General features: G+C 36.0%; 3 protein-coding genes across 4 annotated transcripts in view; 1 reads left to right on the plus strand and 2 right to left on the minus strand.

Annotated features, from left to right (window-relative positions):
• LOC111499763 (NAC domain-containing protein 96-like) overlaps positions 1 to 477 on the plus strand; it is a 5,858-nt gene extending 5,381 nt beyond the window's left edge. Inside the window, exon 5 of the mRNA XM_023151435.1 lies at positions 85 to 477. Within this exon, the coding sequence (XP_023007203.1) occupies positions 85 to 339 (255 nt within the window). The 3' untranslated portion in view covers positions 340 to 477. The remainder of the gene's footprint in view (positions 1 to 84) is intronic.
• Positions 478 to 3,185: 2,708 nt separating this feature from the next.
• On the minus strand, positions 3,186 to 5,778 carry LOC111499761 (myb family transcription factor APL). The gene is made up of 6 exons (XM_023151432.1): positions 5,449 to 5,778; positions 5,298 to 5,374; positions 5,016 to 5,082; positions 4,865 to 4,931; positions 4,619 to 4,661; positions 3,186 to 4,017 (listed from the first exon to the last, which is right to left on the minus strand). Exons 1-6 carry the CDS (start codon positions 5,621 to 5,623, stop codon positions 3,355 to 3,357), a joined length of 1,092 nt encoding a protein of 363 aa, XP_023007200.1. The 5' UTR covers positions 5,624 to 5,778; the 3' UTR covers positions 3,186 to 3,354.
• A 3,125-nt stretch (positions 5,779 to 8,903) lies between these two features.
• Positions 8,904 to 15,417, minus strand: part of LOC111499731 (succinate-semialdehyde dehydrogenase, mitochondrial) — a 7,881-nt gene continuing 1,367 nt past the window's right edge. Inside the window, exons 3-20 of one of the 2 annotated variants that reach the window (XM_023151385.1) lie at positions 15,203 to 15,302; positions 14,602 to 14,650; positions 14,307 to 14,394; positions 14,108 to 14,218; positions 13,968 to 14,030; positions 13,782 to 13,892; positions 12,519 to 12,584; positions 12,357 to 12,434; positions 12,187 to 12,264; positions 11,981 to 12,047; positions 11,823 to 11,908; positions 11,630 to 11,662; positions 11,503 to 11,535; positions 11,242 to 11,342; positions 10,722 to 10,807; positions 10,516 to 10,622; positions 10,357 to 10,434; positions 8,904 to 9,199 (exon numbers count right to left, since the gene is read on the minus strand). In XM_023151385.1, the coding sequence (XP_023007153.1) occupies positions 9,161 to 9,199; positions 10,357 to 10,434; positions 10,516 to 10,622; positions 10,722 to 10,807; positions 11,242 to 11,342; positions 11,503 to 11,535; positions 11,630 to 11,662; positions 11,823 to 11,908; positions 11,981 to 12,047; positions 12,187 to 12,264; positions 12,357 to 12,434; positions 12,519 to 12,584; positions 13,782 to 13,892; positions 13,968 to 14,030; positions 14,108 to 14,218; positions 14,307 to 14,394; positions 14,602 to 14,650; positions 15,203 to 15,302 (1,374 nt within the window). In that variant the 3' untranslated portion in view covers positions 8,904 to 9,160. Of the gene's footprint in view, positions 9,200 to 10,356; positions 10,435 to 10,515; positions 10,623 to 10,721; positions 10,808 to 11,241; positions 11,343 to 11,502; positions 11,536 to 11,629; positions 11,672 to 11,822; positions 11,909 to 11,980; positions 12,048 to 12,186; positions 12,265 to 12,356; positions 12,435 to 12,518; positions 12,585 to 13,781; positions 13,893 to 13,967; positions 14,031 to 14,107; positions 14,219 to 14,306; positions 14,395 to 14,601; positions 14,651 to 15,202; positions 15,303 to 15,417 lie in introns of both variants that reach the window. The other variant, XM_023151384.1, reaches the window with a different exon arrangement.

Here is a 15,417-nt window from a genome sequence, read left to right on the forward strand (position 1 = left end):
TTTTTTTTTTTTTTTTTTTTTTTTTTTTTTTTTTTTTTTTTTTTTTTTTTTTTTTTTTTTTTTTTTTTTTTTTTTTTTTTGTAGATTCCGAATAAGTTTATGGATCACGAGAATCTCCATTACCAGCATCCTTACTACCCGCCGTTGGAGCTCGAGGACTTCCCGCAGCTGAACATAATGGGGGAGACGAAGACGTTAATGAAGCCCGAGTGCATCGACGAATACATGAAGTTCGACAAGTTTAGGGACTCGATGAATGGAACTCTAGAGGAAATTTTGTCTCTATGTAGTCTTCCCATGCAAGAAGATAATGTCCAAAACTCTTCCTTATTACAGTGACGTAAACCCCATAATATCACAACTTACGTTTACTGTACATTATAAATTTACAACAAACATTCAATTTACACTAAAATTCATCTCCAAAATATTTGTAGAGAGAGAGATAATTAATTAACCATCATAACATTATATTAAGTTGTTAATCAATTCCATGTAATGGGGTTTTCTAGGCATTTATTTCTAATCCTTTTAGGGTTCGGAGATTCGAACTTTTCGATCATCTCGAAAAGTTGAGTTATGCATTGATCAATCGAACTGTGTTGATATCGGGATTATTTGTGTTTGTTTGTCGATGATATTTGTTCAGTTGTGCAATACAATCGGAGAAGTAAAACTTTGAGATTTGAGCCTTCAAACTTAAAAGGAAACGTAGATCGTTATAGTTAAGCTATGCTAATATTGACGGAAGATTATTAACGTCTTTTTTTAGCTTAACAATATGTGACGTATTGATTTAACCCTTTTACTTTTTTGGTCGAGAATATGAAGTCTTGACCTAATTAACTATCGCTACAAGATTCTATGTGACGATCGACAAAGTATATTTGTCTAGAAAACGAGCGTAAACTAGTCTATCTACCAAATTGGTCTGTCACAAAATAATTAAATTTTGAACTCTTTTTTTTTTAGAGGTATTAATTCAAATGTTTGAGTTAATGGATTAGGGTAAGTTTAATTATACAAACACTTTAGGAGTACTCCGGGTTTGGAAAAGACCCAATAAGTAAAAATCAATATTAATTTGAGATAGATGATAGTACACGGACTTGAATATGAGATCTCACACTCTGAAATCGTGTTAGCTCATGAATCAATCTATTTGATATCATGTTAGCTTACCGATCAAATGTGAGATTCTATATTAATTGGAGAAGGGAAGGAAACATTTCTTAAAAGAGTATGGAAACCTCTCACTAGTAGACGCGTTTTAAAATTTTGAGGGAAAGCCTAAAGAAGACAATATCTGATAACGATAGACTTGAGCTGTCAGAACCAAACATCAGGAAGTGTGTCAGCGAGGACGCTGGCTTCCAAGGGGGTGGATTGTGAGATCCCACATCATTGGAGAGAGGAACGAAACATTCCTTATAAGGGTGCGGAAACCTGTTCTTAATAGACGTGTTTTAAAACCTTGAGTGGAAGTCTGAAAAGAAAGGCCTATAAAAGACAATATCTGTTAGTAGTGAGTTTGGACTATTACATTAACCCATCTGATATCGTGCGAACTCACCAATCAACCTAAATTAGAGGGAGCTAAAAGTTGTCTCGTCCTTTCTCTGTCGCTGTCTCCTCCTTGAATAAACTCGACAAGTATACGCTTATAACATCAAATAGACCAACATGAGGGTTTTGTTGAATGAATAAAGGTTAAAAGCCTTCACTTGTTCATTAATTTGGATACATTATTCCAAGAACCAACTCAGAATCTAAGAACTAAATCTTTTGCCATCAGAAAATGGCTTTTTAGTTAAAAAGAAAAAGAAATTAAAAAAAAAAAAACAGTGGAAAAATAAAAAGAGAATGGAAACAAGAGAACTAGTAATGAATAAAGAAGAAAAGAAAAAAGGTAAAAGGTGAAAGAAAATGAATACACAAACCAAACCATAAATATATGCATATTATCTCTCTCCAAACTTTTAACCTAATTCTCGAGAAATTATTCAACGAGATCGAGGTTTATCTCCAACTTTTATAAGAACGAACCCGAAACTTATATATTGTGACTGACTGTTTTATATTTTGGAATGATTTAAGAAGGATGAATTACATTCAGTAATTCCGAGCATGTTAGCCACTGTAGCAGTCAAATCATTCGATCTTTGTTTGGATTTTCTTCAAAAGATAAGTCTTCTTTCGTCCAAGACTTATCGATCAACATAAACTTTCGTCTCATATTTATCATATCACGAAAGAATACAGTTCCCGACTCAACATAAACTTCCATCCCATATTTATCATATCACAAAAGAATACAATTTCCGGCTCAACATAAACTTCTGTCCCATGTTTATCATATCATGAAAGAATACAATTCCCGACTCAATATAAACTTTCATCCCATGTTTATCATATCATGAAAGAACATAATTTTCGGCTCAACATGAACTTTTGTCCCATGTTTATCATATCATGAAAGAATACAATTCCCGACTCAACATAATCTTTCGTCCCATGTTTATCATACCATGAAAGAATACAGTTCCCGGCTCAACATAAATTTCTGTCCCATATTTATCATATCATGAAAGAACACATTTCTCAACTTGACATAAGCTTCCATCCCATGTTTATCATATCATAAAAGAATACAGTTCCCGGCGCGTAGGTAAGCCAAAAATTTTCTCGACCAACCTCCAAGATAGTAGTATATGTCTTGTTTTTTTCACGAACCCTATTCTTTTTTGAAAAATAATAACCAAAAAAAAAAAAAAAAAAAAAAAAAAAAAAAAAAAAAAAAAAAAAAAAAAAAAGAAAAAAAAAAAAAAAAAAAAAAAAAAGAAAAAAAAAAAAAAAAAAAAAAAAAAGAAAAAAAAAAAAAAAAAAAAAAAAAAGAAAAAAAAAAAAAAAAAAAAAAAAAAGAAAAAAAAAAAAAAAAAAAAAAAAAAGAAAAAAAAAAAAAAAAAAAAAAAAAAGAAAAAAAAAAAAAAAAAAAAAAAAAAGAAAAAAAAAAAAAAAAAAAAAAAAAAGAAAAAAAAAAAAAAAAAAAAAAAAAAGAAAAAAAAAAAAAAAAAAAAAAAAAAGAAAAAAAAAAAAAAAAAAAAAAAAAAGAAAAAAAAAAAAAAAAAAAAAAAAAAGAAAAAAAAAAAAAAAAAAAAAAAAAAGAAAAAAAAAAAAAAGAAAAGAAAAGAAAATGTTATTCTTTATTTCATTGCAAACAGTTTTTTAAAACAAAATGGATCAAAATATACAATGTATTAACTCTTCTTTTCTTCCCAAACATAATAATTAGTATACCTATTTGTTAACATCTAAACCCTAATCTATATTTAATTAATTACATTTAAATTTTAATTAACCCAAATGAGAATTATTTCTTCCCTGTGATTGTGACATTGTAGGGTTATTATTGTTACCCATACCATTATTCACCTTCTCATCGGAATGCCCTGACGAATGTCGCGGTGACGGTCCCTCGAGCTTTAACGACACGTTGAACTTCTTCTCATTCGTCATCACATCGTTGCCGACGGAGAGCAGCAGTGGCGGCGGTTTAGTTTCATACATTTCCAGCTGTTGAGGGTCCAAGTCAGCCGAGCCACTGATGGGTGGCGGCGGTGGCGCTAGGGTGGCCGACGGGGTTCCTAAGTCCTGGAGACGGAGATCATCGGCCCAGAAAATGGGGGTCTTACCGGTGTCGGAGATGAAGGGGTTCGGCTTCTTGAGGCAGTCAATAAGAGGCGGCGCAGGCGCCGGTGGTTCCGAGGTAAATAGGTCGTTGATGTCTTGAAAAGGATGGAAGGTGTGAGGAGGAGGTGAAATGAAGGCTTTGTTGGCGGCGTCTGAAACAAGATTGGTGGTTGTTCCAATATTGTTGGAAGTGGTTTTGAAACGTCCGGCGCCGACGGCAGTGGCGGCGGCCATGTTTTCGCCGGCGAGGGTTTGGCAAGCTTTCTCCAATATGCTTTGCATGTATTTGCCTTGAGCCTCAATCCTCAATTGAAGATGTCTTTGTACCTACAAATTAGGCTATTTATTACTACTTAATTTTTGTAATTTAAAATATTTTTTTTTATCTTAAACAAAATCTAATACCCGAGTTTTTAAATTTGTATCTAATATACCAAGAGATGCTCTAAAAACTTAATGACCCGAAAAATCCAATCAACCGGTTAGATTCGATTATTAACTTATTTGAGTTAAATTGAGTTCAAATAAATGAAAATTTTAATGGATTAGATTGGTTCGTGGGTTTCTGTAACCTTCTGAGTTAATCAAACTTTCATATAATTATATATACATATATTTATTTTAATTTATGTCTTCTAAATTTAATATTGAAATTGAGTGGCCGATCTTAAAAGGCAAACTTTTTTTTTTTTTTTTTTTTTGAATAAATGACTCAAACAATTAAAATCAATCTAATCTTAGGTATTTTATAGTTAGATTAGTTGCTTATTTAATGAAAGATATTAGCACGGAAAAAATTTAGAACCGGAACAACTGGATTTGATATAAGAAATGTCTTAACCGGCCCAACTCAATCCATAAACACTCCTTATACTCGACCAAAATCAGTATCATATTAATATGTTGCAAAATTAAATGATGGTCTGACCTCAATTTGTTCATGCAGCCGTCTCTGGACCTCCAATTGCATTCTAGCAGAAAAATAGGTTATTTGTTCAGTACGCTGTTTGTCAATTAGAGAATCCGACAACATTTGTCGGACAAGAAACCACAAAATAAAGTGTTCACTCTTAACCCCACCTTCTCTAACTATAAAATTTAAAAATAAATAAATCAATCAATAAATAAAAAAGGAAAAGCAAAAATAAATAAATAAATAAATAAAGAGGCTTACTCGTTCATGCTACGGTCCATTAAGGTGGAAGAAGATCCACTGTTTCTATGAAGTTCTAAGGCTGAAGCTGCAGAGATCATAATCATACACAAAATTCATAGATCAATTGAAATTAAGAACTATTAGAAGATGGAACGTTCATGAAACTCACCTCTCATGCCATCCTTTATCGATTGATCGTTGAATTCCTTGTGCGGTTGCTTCCCGAGCCTGAACTTCTGAACACGTTCCGAAAGAAAAGGAATGTTAAACTACCACTAAACTCAAAAGTTTCATCAACCCAGTAAAGAATTATGGAAAAGTAACACAAAACATGTATGGTGGTGTCGATGTTTTATCAAATTATTACTCAATTCAAAAGTTTAAGTCGATGGGTTATGATAAATTTAGTTTTTAAATATTACGGGATCGAGACCCGGGAGATGGAAATTACCTGAAGGTGGCTCTTGAGATGGTAGAGAGTGAGGCCCTTGACACCCATAACCCTCATGATGGTCTTGGGAGTGGCCTCTGAAAAGAGATATGAACCCTAATAAGGAGAAAGAAGAAAGAAAAAAAAAAACGAAGGTGAGAAAAGTGCATACTGTCAGGTCCTCCGAGCTGAGTGACAGCGTCGACGAAGCGCTCGTGGAGCTCGACCGTCCAGCGGAGACGGGGCTTGGGGTCGGTAGTGAGGACGAGACCCGAATCTCCTTGGACACACATTGGCCTGTCATGGGAAGATGTCATAGAGGAGGGTTTCTTGGTGGCATGAAACATTCTCAATTGTTCTTTGTTTTGGCTTAGGTTTTGGTTTGGTTTGGTTTGGTTTGGTTTGGTGTGTGTGTCTGGAAATGCTGAGGAGATTCAGGGGAACAAGGAAGGGAGGAGGAATAGGGTGCTTTTCTTTTTTTGCTTTTGCTTTGGTTTTTATTTTGCCATAGTCACCACAAACAACAGGGACACACTTTTGCCAAAAGATTCTCTCTCTCTCTCTCCTCCTTTCTCTCACATGAATTCTTTTTTAATTTCATTTTAGCCCTTTATAATGTTAAATTTACGAATAGAACCCTAGACACGCTTTAACTTTTTTAGCTATGTTCTGGTTAACTATTCTTAATAGTCTTTGTTTATAAGATATGAGGTTAACTATCATGGGAAGTTAAAACGTTCACTCTTTTACTTCATTTATTTCGTCATCATAAATTTATAAGTGTCCAAATCAGTAACTCAAAAATACTTATCACGTTTCTTAATCACGAAGCTCCGTTCTTCAACTCACGCTCGTTAAACTCGAAAGTTGATGGAAAAAGTAGACGGGTATTACTTTGTTCTTAGCTTAACAAGCTTATTTTGGTCCCGAGTCGAGTTGGAGCATCATTTTACTCACATAACGCTCCAACCTTACACTTATTAAACTCGAAAGTTGGTGAAAAAGTAGACGGGTTTTGCTTTACTCTTAGCTTAGCAAACTTATTTTAGTCCCGAGTCAAGTTGGGGCATCATTTTACTCGCATAATGCTCCAACCTCACACTCGTTAAACTCGAAAGTTGATGAAACAGTAGATGGGTATTGCTTTGTTCTTAGCTTAGTAAGCTTATTTTGGTCTTGAGTCGAGCTAGGGCGTCATATTATTAACATAACGGTAACCAAATACAGGGTAAATAGTTCGTTAGTCCTTTCTCCGACGCCTCTCATTCAAAGTGAATTTCTCGTGAGAAAAAGAACCAAAAGGGAACCCTCTTCATGTAATCATCACAAATGGTCCTTTGTCCTTTCCCATATTAATGCATTGCTGTGTTTTGTGTCGTACCACGGCTCACTTTTTAGCTTAATTATTTACAATCCCTCCAAACACTTTCCTATTATCATTTCATATTATCATTTTGAACTAGTTATATTCATTTTATACAAGTCCACCGCTAATAGATATTGTCTTTTTTAAGCTTTTTATTTTTAGTTTTCCCTCAAGGTTTAACTCGGTTGAAGTGTAATGATCATACGTCTGTAATGCATTGTATGTCCCATAATAGGACCCATTCTTCTACCATTTCCTGGAAGTCGATTATTCACAGCTATTACCTTGACACCAAAGAAGAGTTCACCCAATACTTTATTTTTGTCCTAGTTGATCCCGATTTGACATTAGAAGTATATTGATTTTTTCCCAATAACTGAGTACTTTTGTCTGTAAATACTGCATATTTGATTCCATCCATAAATTTTCTTCCCTATGAGTTTGAGTCTCAATACGAATGCTAGTTCTTACTGTTCATATGTTAAACACGTTTGTTTGAGAGAGCTTTCCACACCTTTGTAAAAATGTTTTATTCCTCTCTCCAACTGATGCGAGACCTCACACTACATCTCAACCATGTTGAATCATTGTTCAATTCAAAGTTAGTTCAAAACTGTGTTTGTTTTCTCATTCCTCTAAAAGGGGAAGACCAAAGAGGAAAATATCTGCTAGTGGTGAATCTGGGTCGTTACATTCATCCTTCTTGAAGTGATATTTGACTAAATCGTCCTAGCCCAAGTTTGGATCATATTCCTAACCGTTCGAGGATCAAAATCACTTTTGATCGATGTGGGTCGGCTTCAAAATGCCTCCATTAGTGCAATATGAGCTCAAATTCAAAAGGGTTTGAAGATTCAATGTTGTAGAACAAGAAACTAAGAAAGAAAAAGATCATAATTGGATGGATGGGATTGAAAGCTCCAAAAACAAAAGCAAGTTACAGACATGAATGGGAACTAATTCCTTTCAACTTTATGCTATTTGCTATTTGGAGTTGGTTGATTTGTTAGGTTCTTGTGAGAAAAATATAGAGCCTCTCAACATGAAAAGGCTCTGTTTTTTAATCAGCCATGGCAAACCCATCATGGTGGACCTAATTCCATTCCCTTTCTTTTCTCTACTAACCTCTAAAGTTTTCTCGTCCGGAATCAAAAATTTCACCTCCTTATTTCATCGCATTCTCTCCTATTGAAAACTCGAAAAATTTCAAAACCCTAATTAATATTCGTATAAATCAATTTACCCTCATCGATACCATTTTAAAATCTTTAACGCACAACTTTCACACATGCATAAAGACTTCTTTCAATATGATGATAGAATAAATAGCCGTGAAATCCTCTATGTTCTTTACTTGTTTAGGAAGAATTATGCAATAATATTACATTTAGGGGTTGATTTTAAATGAAATTTGATAATATTTCATGATAGCCAATATTCTATAATTATTTGACCAAAGTGATTTTTGGGATATTATGTTCATGTTTAAATTCTTAAGTATATAGTCATAAATTCCATATAATTTAGGGTTTATTTAACGTCTTTTAAGTTACAATATATTTTACGTCTTTAAGCAAGAGAATATGTTGTTGAACGATGTCCAAACTTTTAAATTGACGTGAGACTTAATTCGCATCTTAATAAAACAAAACGATGCTTAAATGAATAAAAACTTCAATAAACCGACCCTTTTTTTTAATCGCTTATTTTACAAGCATGCCTTCATCGATGTGCAATAAAATCAAAGCGTTTTTCAATCAAATATGGAGATTCTTCCATGGGGTTTGAAGTTACTAATAATAATACAATCAAATTAATGCAAATATCAAACTTTGAAGCCCCTTCAAGCAAATTTAGGCTTTGCCTTTTAGCCCATTAAATTTTCAATATTATCATAAAGCCCCCCTTGAAAAAAAAAAAAAAAAAAAAAAGTGGGTTCGTTTAGTGTGGAGAACATTTTTGCTTGAATTTTAAGCATGTTTTTTTTTTTTTAATTTTTTTTTTTAAAAAAAGAATAATTCCTACTCTTTTAAAATGAATATATTCCTTTGCTTTTTATCTAGTCTCTCTAGATTTGCCATGTACGGCTGACTAATCATCTACTGGGGCTGAGAAAATCTTTGTTGTAGAATATTTTTATGCCCTAATTACCCCTAGAATTGTATGCAATTTACATGTCTTGAGAGTTTGTAAATTTTATGATTGCTTAATTGTTAAGAAACTAGCATTAGGGTCAAGGTCGGGTTCGGGGTAACGGATAAGCAAGAAGCTCGAGAATCTATCGTCTTCGAGCATATCGTAAACCTATTTTGAGAAGCTTCTTAAACTGTCTTAAAACTTGACTGATGCTTTGTTTTTTCTTCTACATTTGATTAGGAAAGCATGAAAACAGATAAGGTCACAATGAATAGCATCAAACCACTATGAACTTGAACAACTCTTTGAACTTACTGCTGAATAGGCTTTATAGGCCAAGCCCATTGTTTGTAGCTTAAGGCTACTTGCAGCACTCAGCTCATCAGTTGCCGTCCATATTCCCCAAACAAACGTATTTCAGCTGCAATAATGTTATTCAGAGAATGAACCAAAAGCTTATTACTTTTCACAAGCAGATCAGTGTCGATAGCTTCGTACGTTTGCAAAATTAAGCTTATAAACGCTACTTCTATAGTTTTGTTTGTCTTGTAATCTACTTTTTATGAAGGTTTCTATGTAATTTTTAAAAACTTGTTTTGTTGTTTAAATTTAGTTAAAAGAATTCAATGTTTCCCTACGAAATGAAAGTGGAAATCAAGAAATGGGAGAGAAAACCGGTATAATTTTTAGAAACTTGTTTAAAATTGTGAGATCTCACGTTGGTTGGAGAGGGAAACAAACCATTCTGTATAAGGGTGTGGAAACCTCTATCGTTTTAAAATCTTGAAGGGAAGCTTGGAAGGGAAAGCCCAAAGAGGACAATATTTGTCAACGGTGAGCTTGGGCTGTTACAAATGATATTAGAGCCATACATCGAATGGTGTGCGAGCAAGGACGCTGGCTCCCAAGAGAGGTGGATCGTAAGATCTCACATTAGTTGGAGAGGGGAGTGAAACATTCCTTATAGGAGTGTGGAAACCTCTCCCTAATAGACGTATTTTAAAATCGGGAAGAGAAGGCCCAAGCAGGACAATATCTGCTAACGGTGAGATTGGGCTATTACAAATGGTATGAAAGCCAGACACTAAATGGTGTGCCAGCGAGGATGTTGACCTCTCAAGAGGGGTGGATTGTGAGATCTCATATTGGTTGGAGAGGGAAACGAAACATTCCTTATAAGGGTATGAAAACCTCTTTCTAGTAGACAAGTTTTAAAATCTTGAGGGGAAGCCCAGGAGGGAAGGCCTAAAGAAGACAATATCTAGTAACGGTGGGTTTGGGCTATTACAAATGGTATCAAAGCCAAACACCGAATGGTGTGCCAGTGAGGATGTTGGGCCCTCAAGAGGGGTGAATTGTGAGATTTCACATTGGTTGGAGAGAGGAACGAAAAATTCCTTATATGGGTATGAAAACCTCTTCCTAGTAGACGAGTTTTAAAATCTTGAGGGGAATCCCAGAAAAGGCCCATAGAAGACAATATCTACTAACGGTGGGCTTAGGTTATTATAAATAGTATAAGAGCCAAACACCGATAGTTGAATAAGCATAAGAAAGATTGGATAATGCAAGTAATACCTCAAGATAATCGTCCATCCCATATTTGGATCCTTCCCGACCAAGGCCCGACTGTTTAATGCCACCAAATGGAGCCACCTGCAGTAAGACATAAGGGGATGTCATAACCCACTCTACATTTACTCTAATAAAAAATGTACCACCTCCACATAGGCTTACCTCTGTAGCAATTAGGCTTTCATTAACACCAACCATTCCATATTCAAGAGCTTCAGCCATTCTCCATGAACGTTGAATATTATTTGTGTATACGCATGCAGCTAATCCTGTAAGAAATAATCACAATTTAGGGAACTGATAGCCTAAAAACCTCTAGGAAACACAATTTATTGAGGGTGGTCAATGGATAGGCGCTACAGCAATACCTGCATTGGCGTCATTAGCCAGACCAATTGCTTCCTCCTCTGTTCTGAATGGCAGTAAGGGTGCCACCGGACCGAATACTTCCTCCCTGATATTAAATAGAACCCATTCAAAGATATAGACGCGAATTGAGCATTGGAACTCCACAATAGTATGATACTGTCCACTTTGAGCATAAGCTCTCATGGCTTTGCTTTGGAGTTTCCCCCAAGTGTCCACAAAATACACCTTTTGTTCGACACTTGAGTCACTTTTTTGGCTAGCAACTTCTTAATCGACACTTGAAGATTCTATTGACATGACTAAGTTAAGAGAATAACTCTGATACCATGTTAAGAATCACGACCCTCCACAATGGTATGATATTGTCCACTTTGAGCATAAACTCTCGTGGCTTTGCTTTTGGTTTCCCCAAAAGTTCTCGTACCAATGGAGATAATATTGCTTACTTATAAACCCGTGATCTTCCCTTTAATTAGCCAACTCCAAATTGTTTAAGGACATAAAATGCAACGTTAATACCTGAATAAAAGCATATCACTATTCACGTCAGCAATGACGGTAGGTTCAAAAAATGTCATCCCAAGGCTGTGTCTTTTACCGCCTAGAACAACTTTTGCTCCCTTCAGAAATGAGAGAGAAAATGTAAGAAGGAATATTGACTAAACGTTTATATTAATGACTTCAGATATGTACAGTAGAGTATTATATATGGTTTCAGTTTACTATATATAGCTTTATCAGATATAACCACCTACTATAACACCATAGTCATAAACAAACCTTCGTGATGGCATCTCGAAGAAATTTCTCAACCTGTCGGGAAAAGGTCCACATGCATCAATGCAGCTCAAATTAATTGATGCAATAATGCAGATTTGATGGTTAACATGATGAAAACAAAACAAACCTTCTGCACGGCAGCTTCATTAATCAAAGGACCCTGAAAAAACTAATACCGAATAAATAGAAAAAGAAAGAATCGAAAATCGGCTGGCTTACCGAAAATGTGCTTCAAACTCTTTTTGCTTACCGAAATACGAACAAAAACGTCGTGACAATAACGACTATGTTTAAATGGAAAGTTCGGTTGATTAAATTACCTGAGCTACACCTTCACCAAACCCATCACCAACTTGCAGATCTTGCGCAGCTTTTGAGAAAGCATTACAAAATTTCTCATATATGCCTGAAGGAAAGAACATGATTCAAACATCAATATACATTTCCCTCCAATGTGATTCAAACATCATGTCAATACCTTGTTGAACAAGAATCCTATTGGCAGAAACACAAGTCTGTCCACTGTTCCGAAACTTCGATGCAATCTGAAAGATCAAAGCGAGATAAGTTCGCACTTGTATGGATAAGAAGCTCGTGGAATTGACGTAACGAGGTGGTGGCGATGGCTATATTTCTAGGACCGAACTCAAACATATTATATTAATAACCAATAATGTCACTTACAACTCCTTTTACTGCAACATCCACATCTGCATCATCAAAGACTATGTGAGGTGCATTGCCCCCAAGTTCCAAGGACACCTACAAAACAGAAACGAGTATCAAAAACCACTTATGTTTCTTCAAATCTCCATTGCCTGAAATATTGCTTGCACTTTAGTAACTGTGAGTACCCTTTTAACAGTCCCAGCAGCTCCAGCCATCAATTTTTTTCCAACTGCTGTTGAGCCAGTAAACGTGATTTTTCTAACCTGCACAGGTCGGATAAAACATAAGATTGAAGCAATAGCACCATACTGTAAAGAAATATCGTTGTGTTAATAATTGTAAGGAACCTGTGTACTTGCAAGTATAGCATCCCCAATAGCAGGAGCATCTCCCATAACCACATTCACTACACCCTACACATTAGAATATCAACCAGTAGACATGTATAAGAAACAGAAAATTGCACCCAGTATTGAGTTGCAAACCGAAGATTATAGAGACAAATAAAAAACTCCACTGCTAGCGGATATTGTTCTCTTTCGGCTTTTCCCTCGAGGTTTTTAAAACGTGTTTGCTAGGGAGAGGTTTCCATACCCTTATAATGAATGTTTCGTTCTTCTCCCTACCGATGTGGGATCTCGCAATCCATCTCCCTTCGAGGCACAGAGTTCTTGTTGGCACACCGCCTCGTGTCCACCCCATTTGGGACTCAGTCTCCTTGCTAGCACATCGTTCTGTGTCTGGCTTTGATACCATTTGTAATGGTCCAAGCCCACCGCTAACAAATATTGTCCTCTTTGAGCTTTCCCTTCAAGGTTTTTAAAACGTGTTTGCTAAGAAGAGGTTTCCACATCCTTATAAAGAATATTTCGTTCTCCTCCCTAACCGATGTGGGATCTCGCAATCCACCCCCTTTCAGGGTCTAGCGTTCTTGTTGGCACACCGCCTTGTGTCCACCCCCCTTCGAAGTCTCTTTGCTGGTACATTGCTCTGTGTCTGCTCTGATACTATTTGTAATGGTTCAAGCCCACCGTTAACAAACATTGTCCTTTTTGGGTTTTCCCCTCAAGGTTTTTGAAACTCGTTTGTTAGGGAGAGGTTTCCACACCCTTATAAAGAATGTTTCGTTCTCCTCTCCAACTAATGTGGGATCTTGCAATCCACCCCCCTTCAGGGTCCAGCGTTCTTGTGGCACACCGCCTCGTGTCCACCCCCTTCAAGACTCAGTCTCCTTGCAGGCACATCGCACTATGTCTGGCTCTAATACCATTTATAATGATCCAAGCCCACCGCTAACAAATATTGTCCTCTTTCGGCTTTCCCTTTCAGGCTTCCCTCAAGGTTTTTAAAACGCATCTACTAGGGAGAGGTTTCCACACCTTAATAAACAATGTTTCGTTTTCCTCCCCAATCGACGTGGGATCTCACATATTCTGGCCAAGCTAACGAAAACACAACCTACTAAAAGTAATTTATGAATAAAACAACCAAATGCCAAGACTATCAGAAAAACAGGGTACAAAGTCAAATTCTATTAATGTTACCAATATAAATGCATAAGGATACTTTCAAAAACGAATCAAAGGGAAAACATCTTCATTAATAATTACCGGAGGAATTCCAGCTTGCAGTGAGAGCTCAGCTGCTGCTAAAGCCGTCAAGGGAGTAAGTTCAGAGGGTTTTATGACCACCGTACAACCACATGCAAGAGCAGGTGCAACCTGACATGAAGAAGGGGTATCAGATAATACAGCATAGTAAACAATTGAACACAAATGCTCATGAAGGGAACTAACCTTCCGTGTAATCATAGCCAACGGGAAGTTCCAAGGAGTAATAACACCAACAACTCCAACAGGCTGCAAAAGTGTAACAGTTTGTGAAAAAACTATGCTACTGAATATTCCAAGGGGTAAGCATTGAACTGTTATTTGACCTGTTTCAACACAAAAAGTCGACGATCAGCTATAGTTGGTGAGATTATGTCACCGTACACTCGTTTGGCTTCCTCGGAAAAGAACTCAAGGAAGCTGGCTCCGTAGTTTATCTGTATGGTGATTTGGAAGATGTATGTTAAAGGAACAAAGTGATGGCACATGAAATTCTGACGATTACTGGAGTGAACCATATGATACCTCACCCACTGATTCCTTTAATGGTTTGCCTTGCTCTAAGGTTATCAACTGTCCAATCTGTTCTTTGTGGGTAGTTAGAAGCTGGTACCTTCATAAGAATGGCAAGTAATATCAAAAGTGCTCAATATTGTTGCCTCTGCTACTCTTTATATAGCCTTCTCTTACTCAAAGGCTATTGCCTCTGCTACTCAGAGCACAAAAGGGTATGCATGATTCGTTTTCTCATAATATGCAATTGGAAATAAAAAGGAAAAGTAATAAATGAACATAGAAATACAAATGAATAAGTTGATACCATTTACGTAAGCGATTACTCCGATCAGCTGCAGTGAGCTTGCTCCAAGCTTTAAGGTGAATTGTGGTAGATGGATCAAGTTAGTGAATAATTTTTTTTTACAAAAACAACTATCATTGACCAAATTAACATCGTTCCCTAAATTAGCCAACGTAGGATTCACTCCGAACAATCCTCCTCTCGAACAAAGTAGAACACTATAAGCCTCCCCTTAATCAAGACTCGACTCCTTTCTCTGGAGCCCTCGAACAAAGTACACCCTTTGTTCGATATTTGAGGATCATATTATCATGGTTAAATTTAGGGCATGGCTTTGATACCATGTTAGGAATCACGACTCTCTACAATGGTATGATATTGTCCACTTTGAGTATAAGTTCTCGTTGCTTTGCTATGGGCTTCTTCAAAAGGCCTCATGCCAATGGAAATGTATTCCTTTACTTATAAACTCATGATCATTCCCTAAATTAGCCAATGTGGGACTAATTCCCAACAATCCCCTAACGTACGGATCGAAAAACTGGTTCAACATTTCAACCTAACATTGTAACTAATATCCTTGCACGTATAAGCTTTTATTAAAAACCAAAATGAAACCTACACTTGAAAGCATCATAAGCTGAAGTAATAGCATCATCTGTCTCCCTTTTGCTCATGAGAGGGACATTGGCTATAACTTCACCATTTGCTGGATTATGAACCTGCAACATAACGATGAAATTTCTCGTTAGTCTGAAACCTAATCCTCAGCAAATATAAGGGAACGAATCAGCCCATTCCTGAGCAAATAAAAAAAAAAAAAAAAAAAAAAAAAAA

This window comes from Cucurbita maxima, unplaced genomic scaffold (assembly GCF_002738345.1).
Source record: "Cucurbita maxima cultivar Rimu unplaced genomic scaffold, Cmax_1.0 Cma_Scf00027, whole genome shotgun sequence".
Taxonomy (NCBI): domain Eukaryota; kingdom Viridiplantae; phylum Streptophyta; class Magnoliopsida; order Cucurbitales; family Cucurbitaceae; genus Cucurbita; species Cucurbita maxima.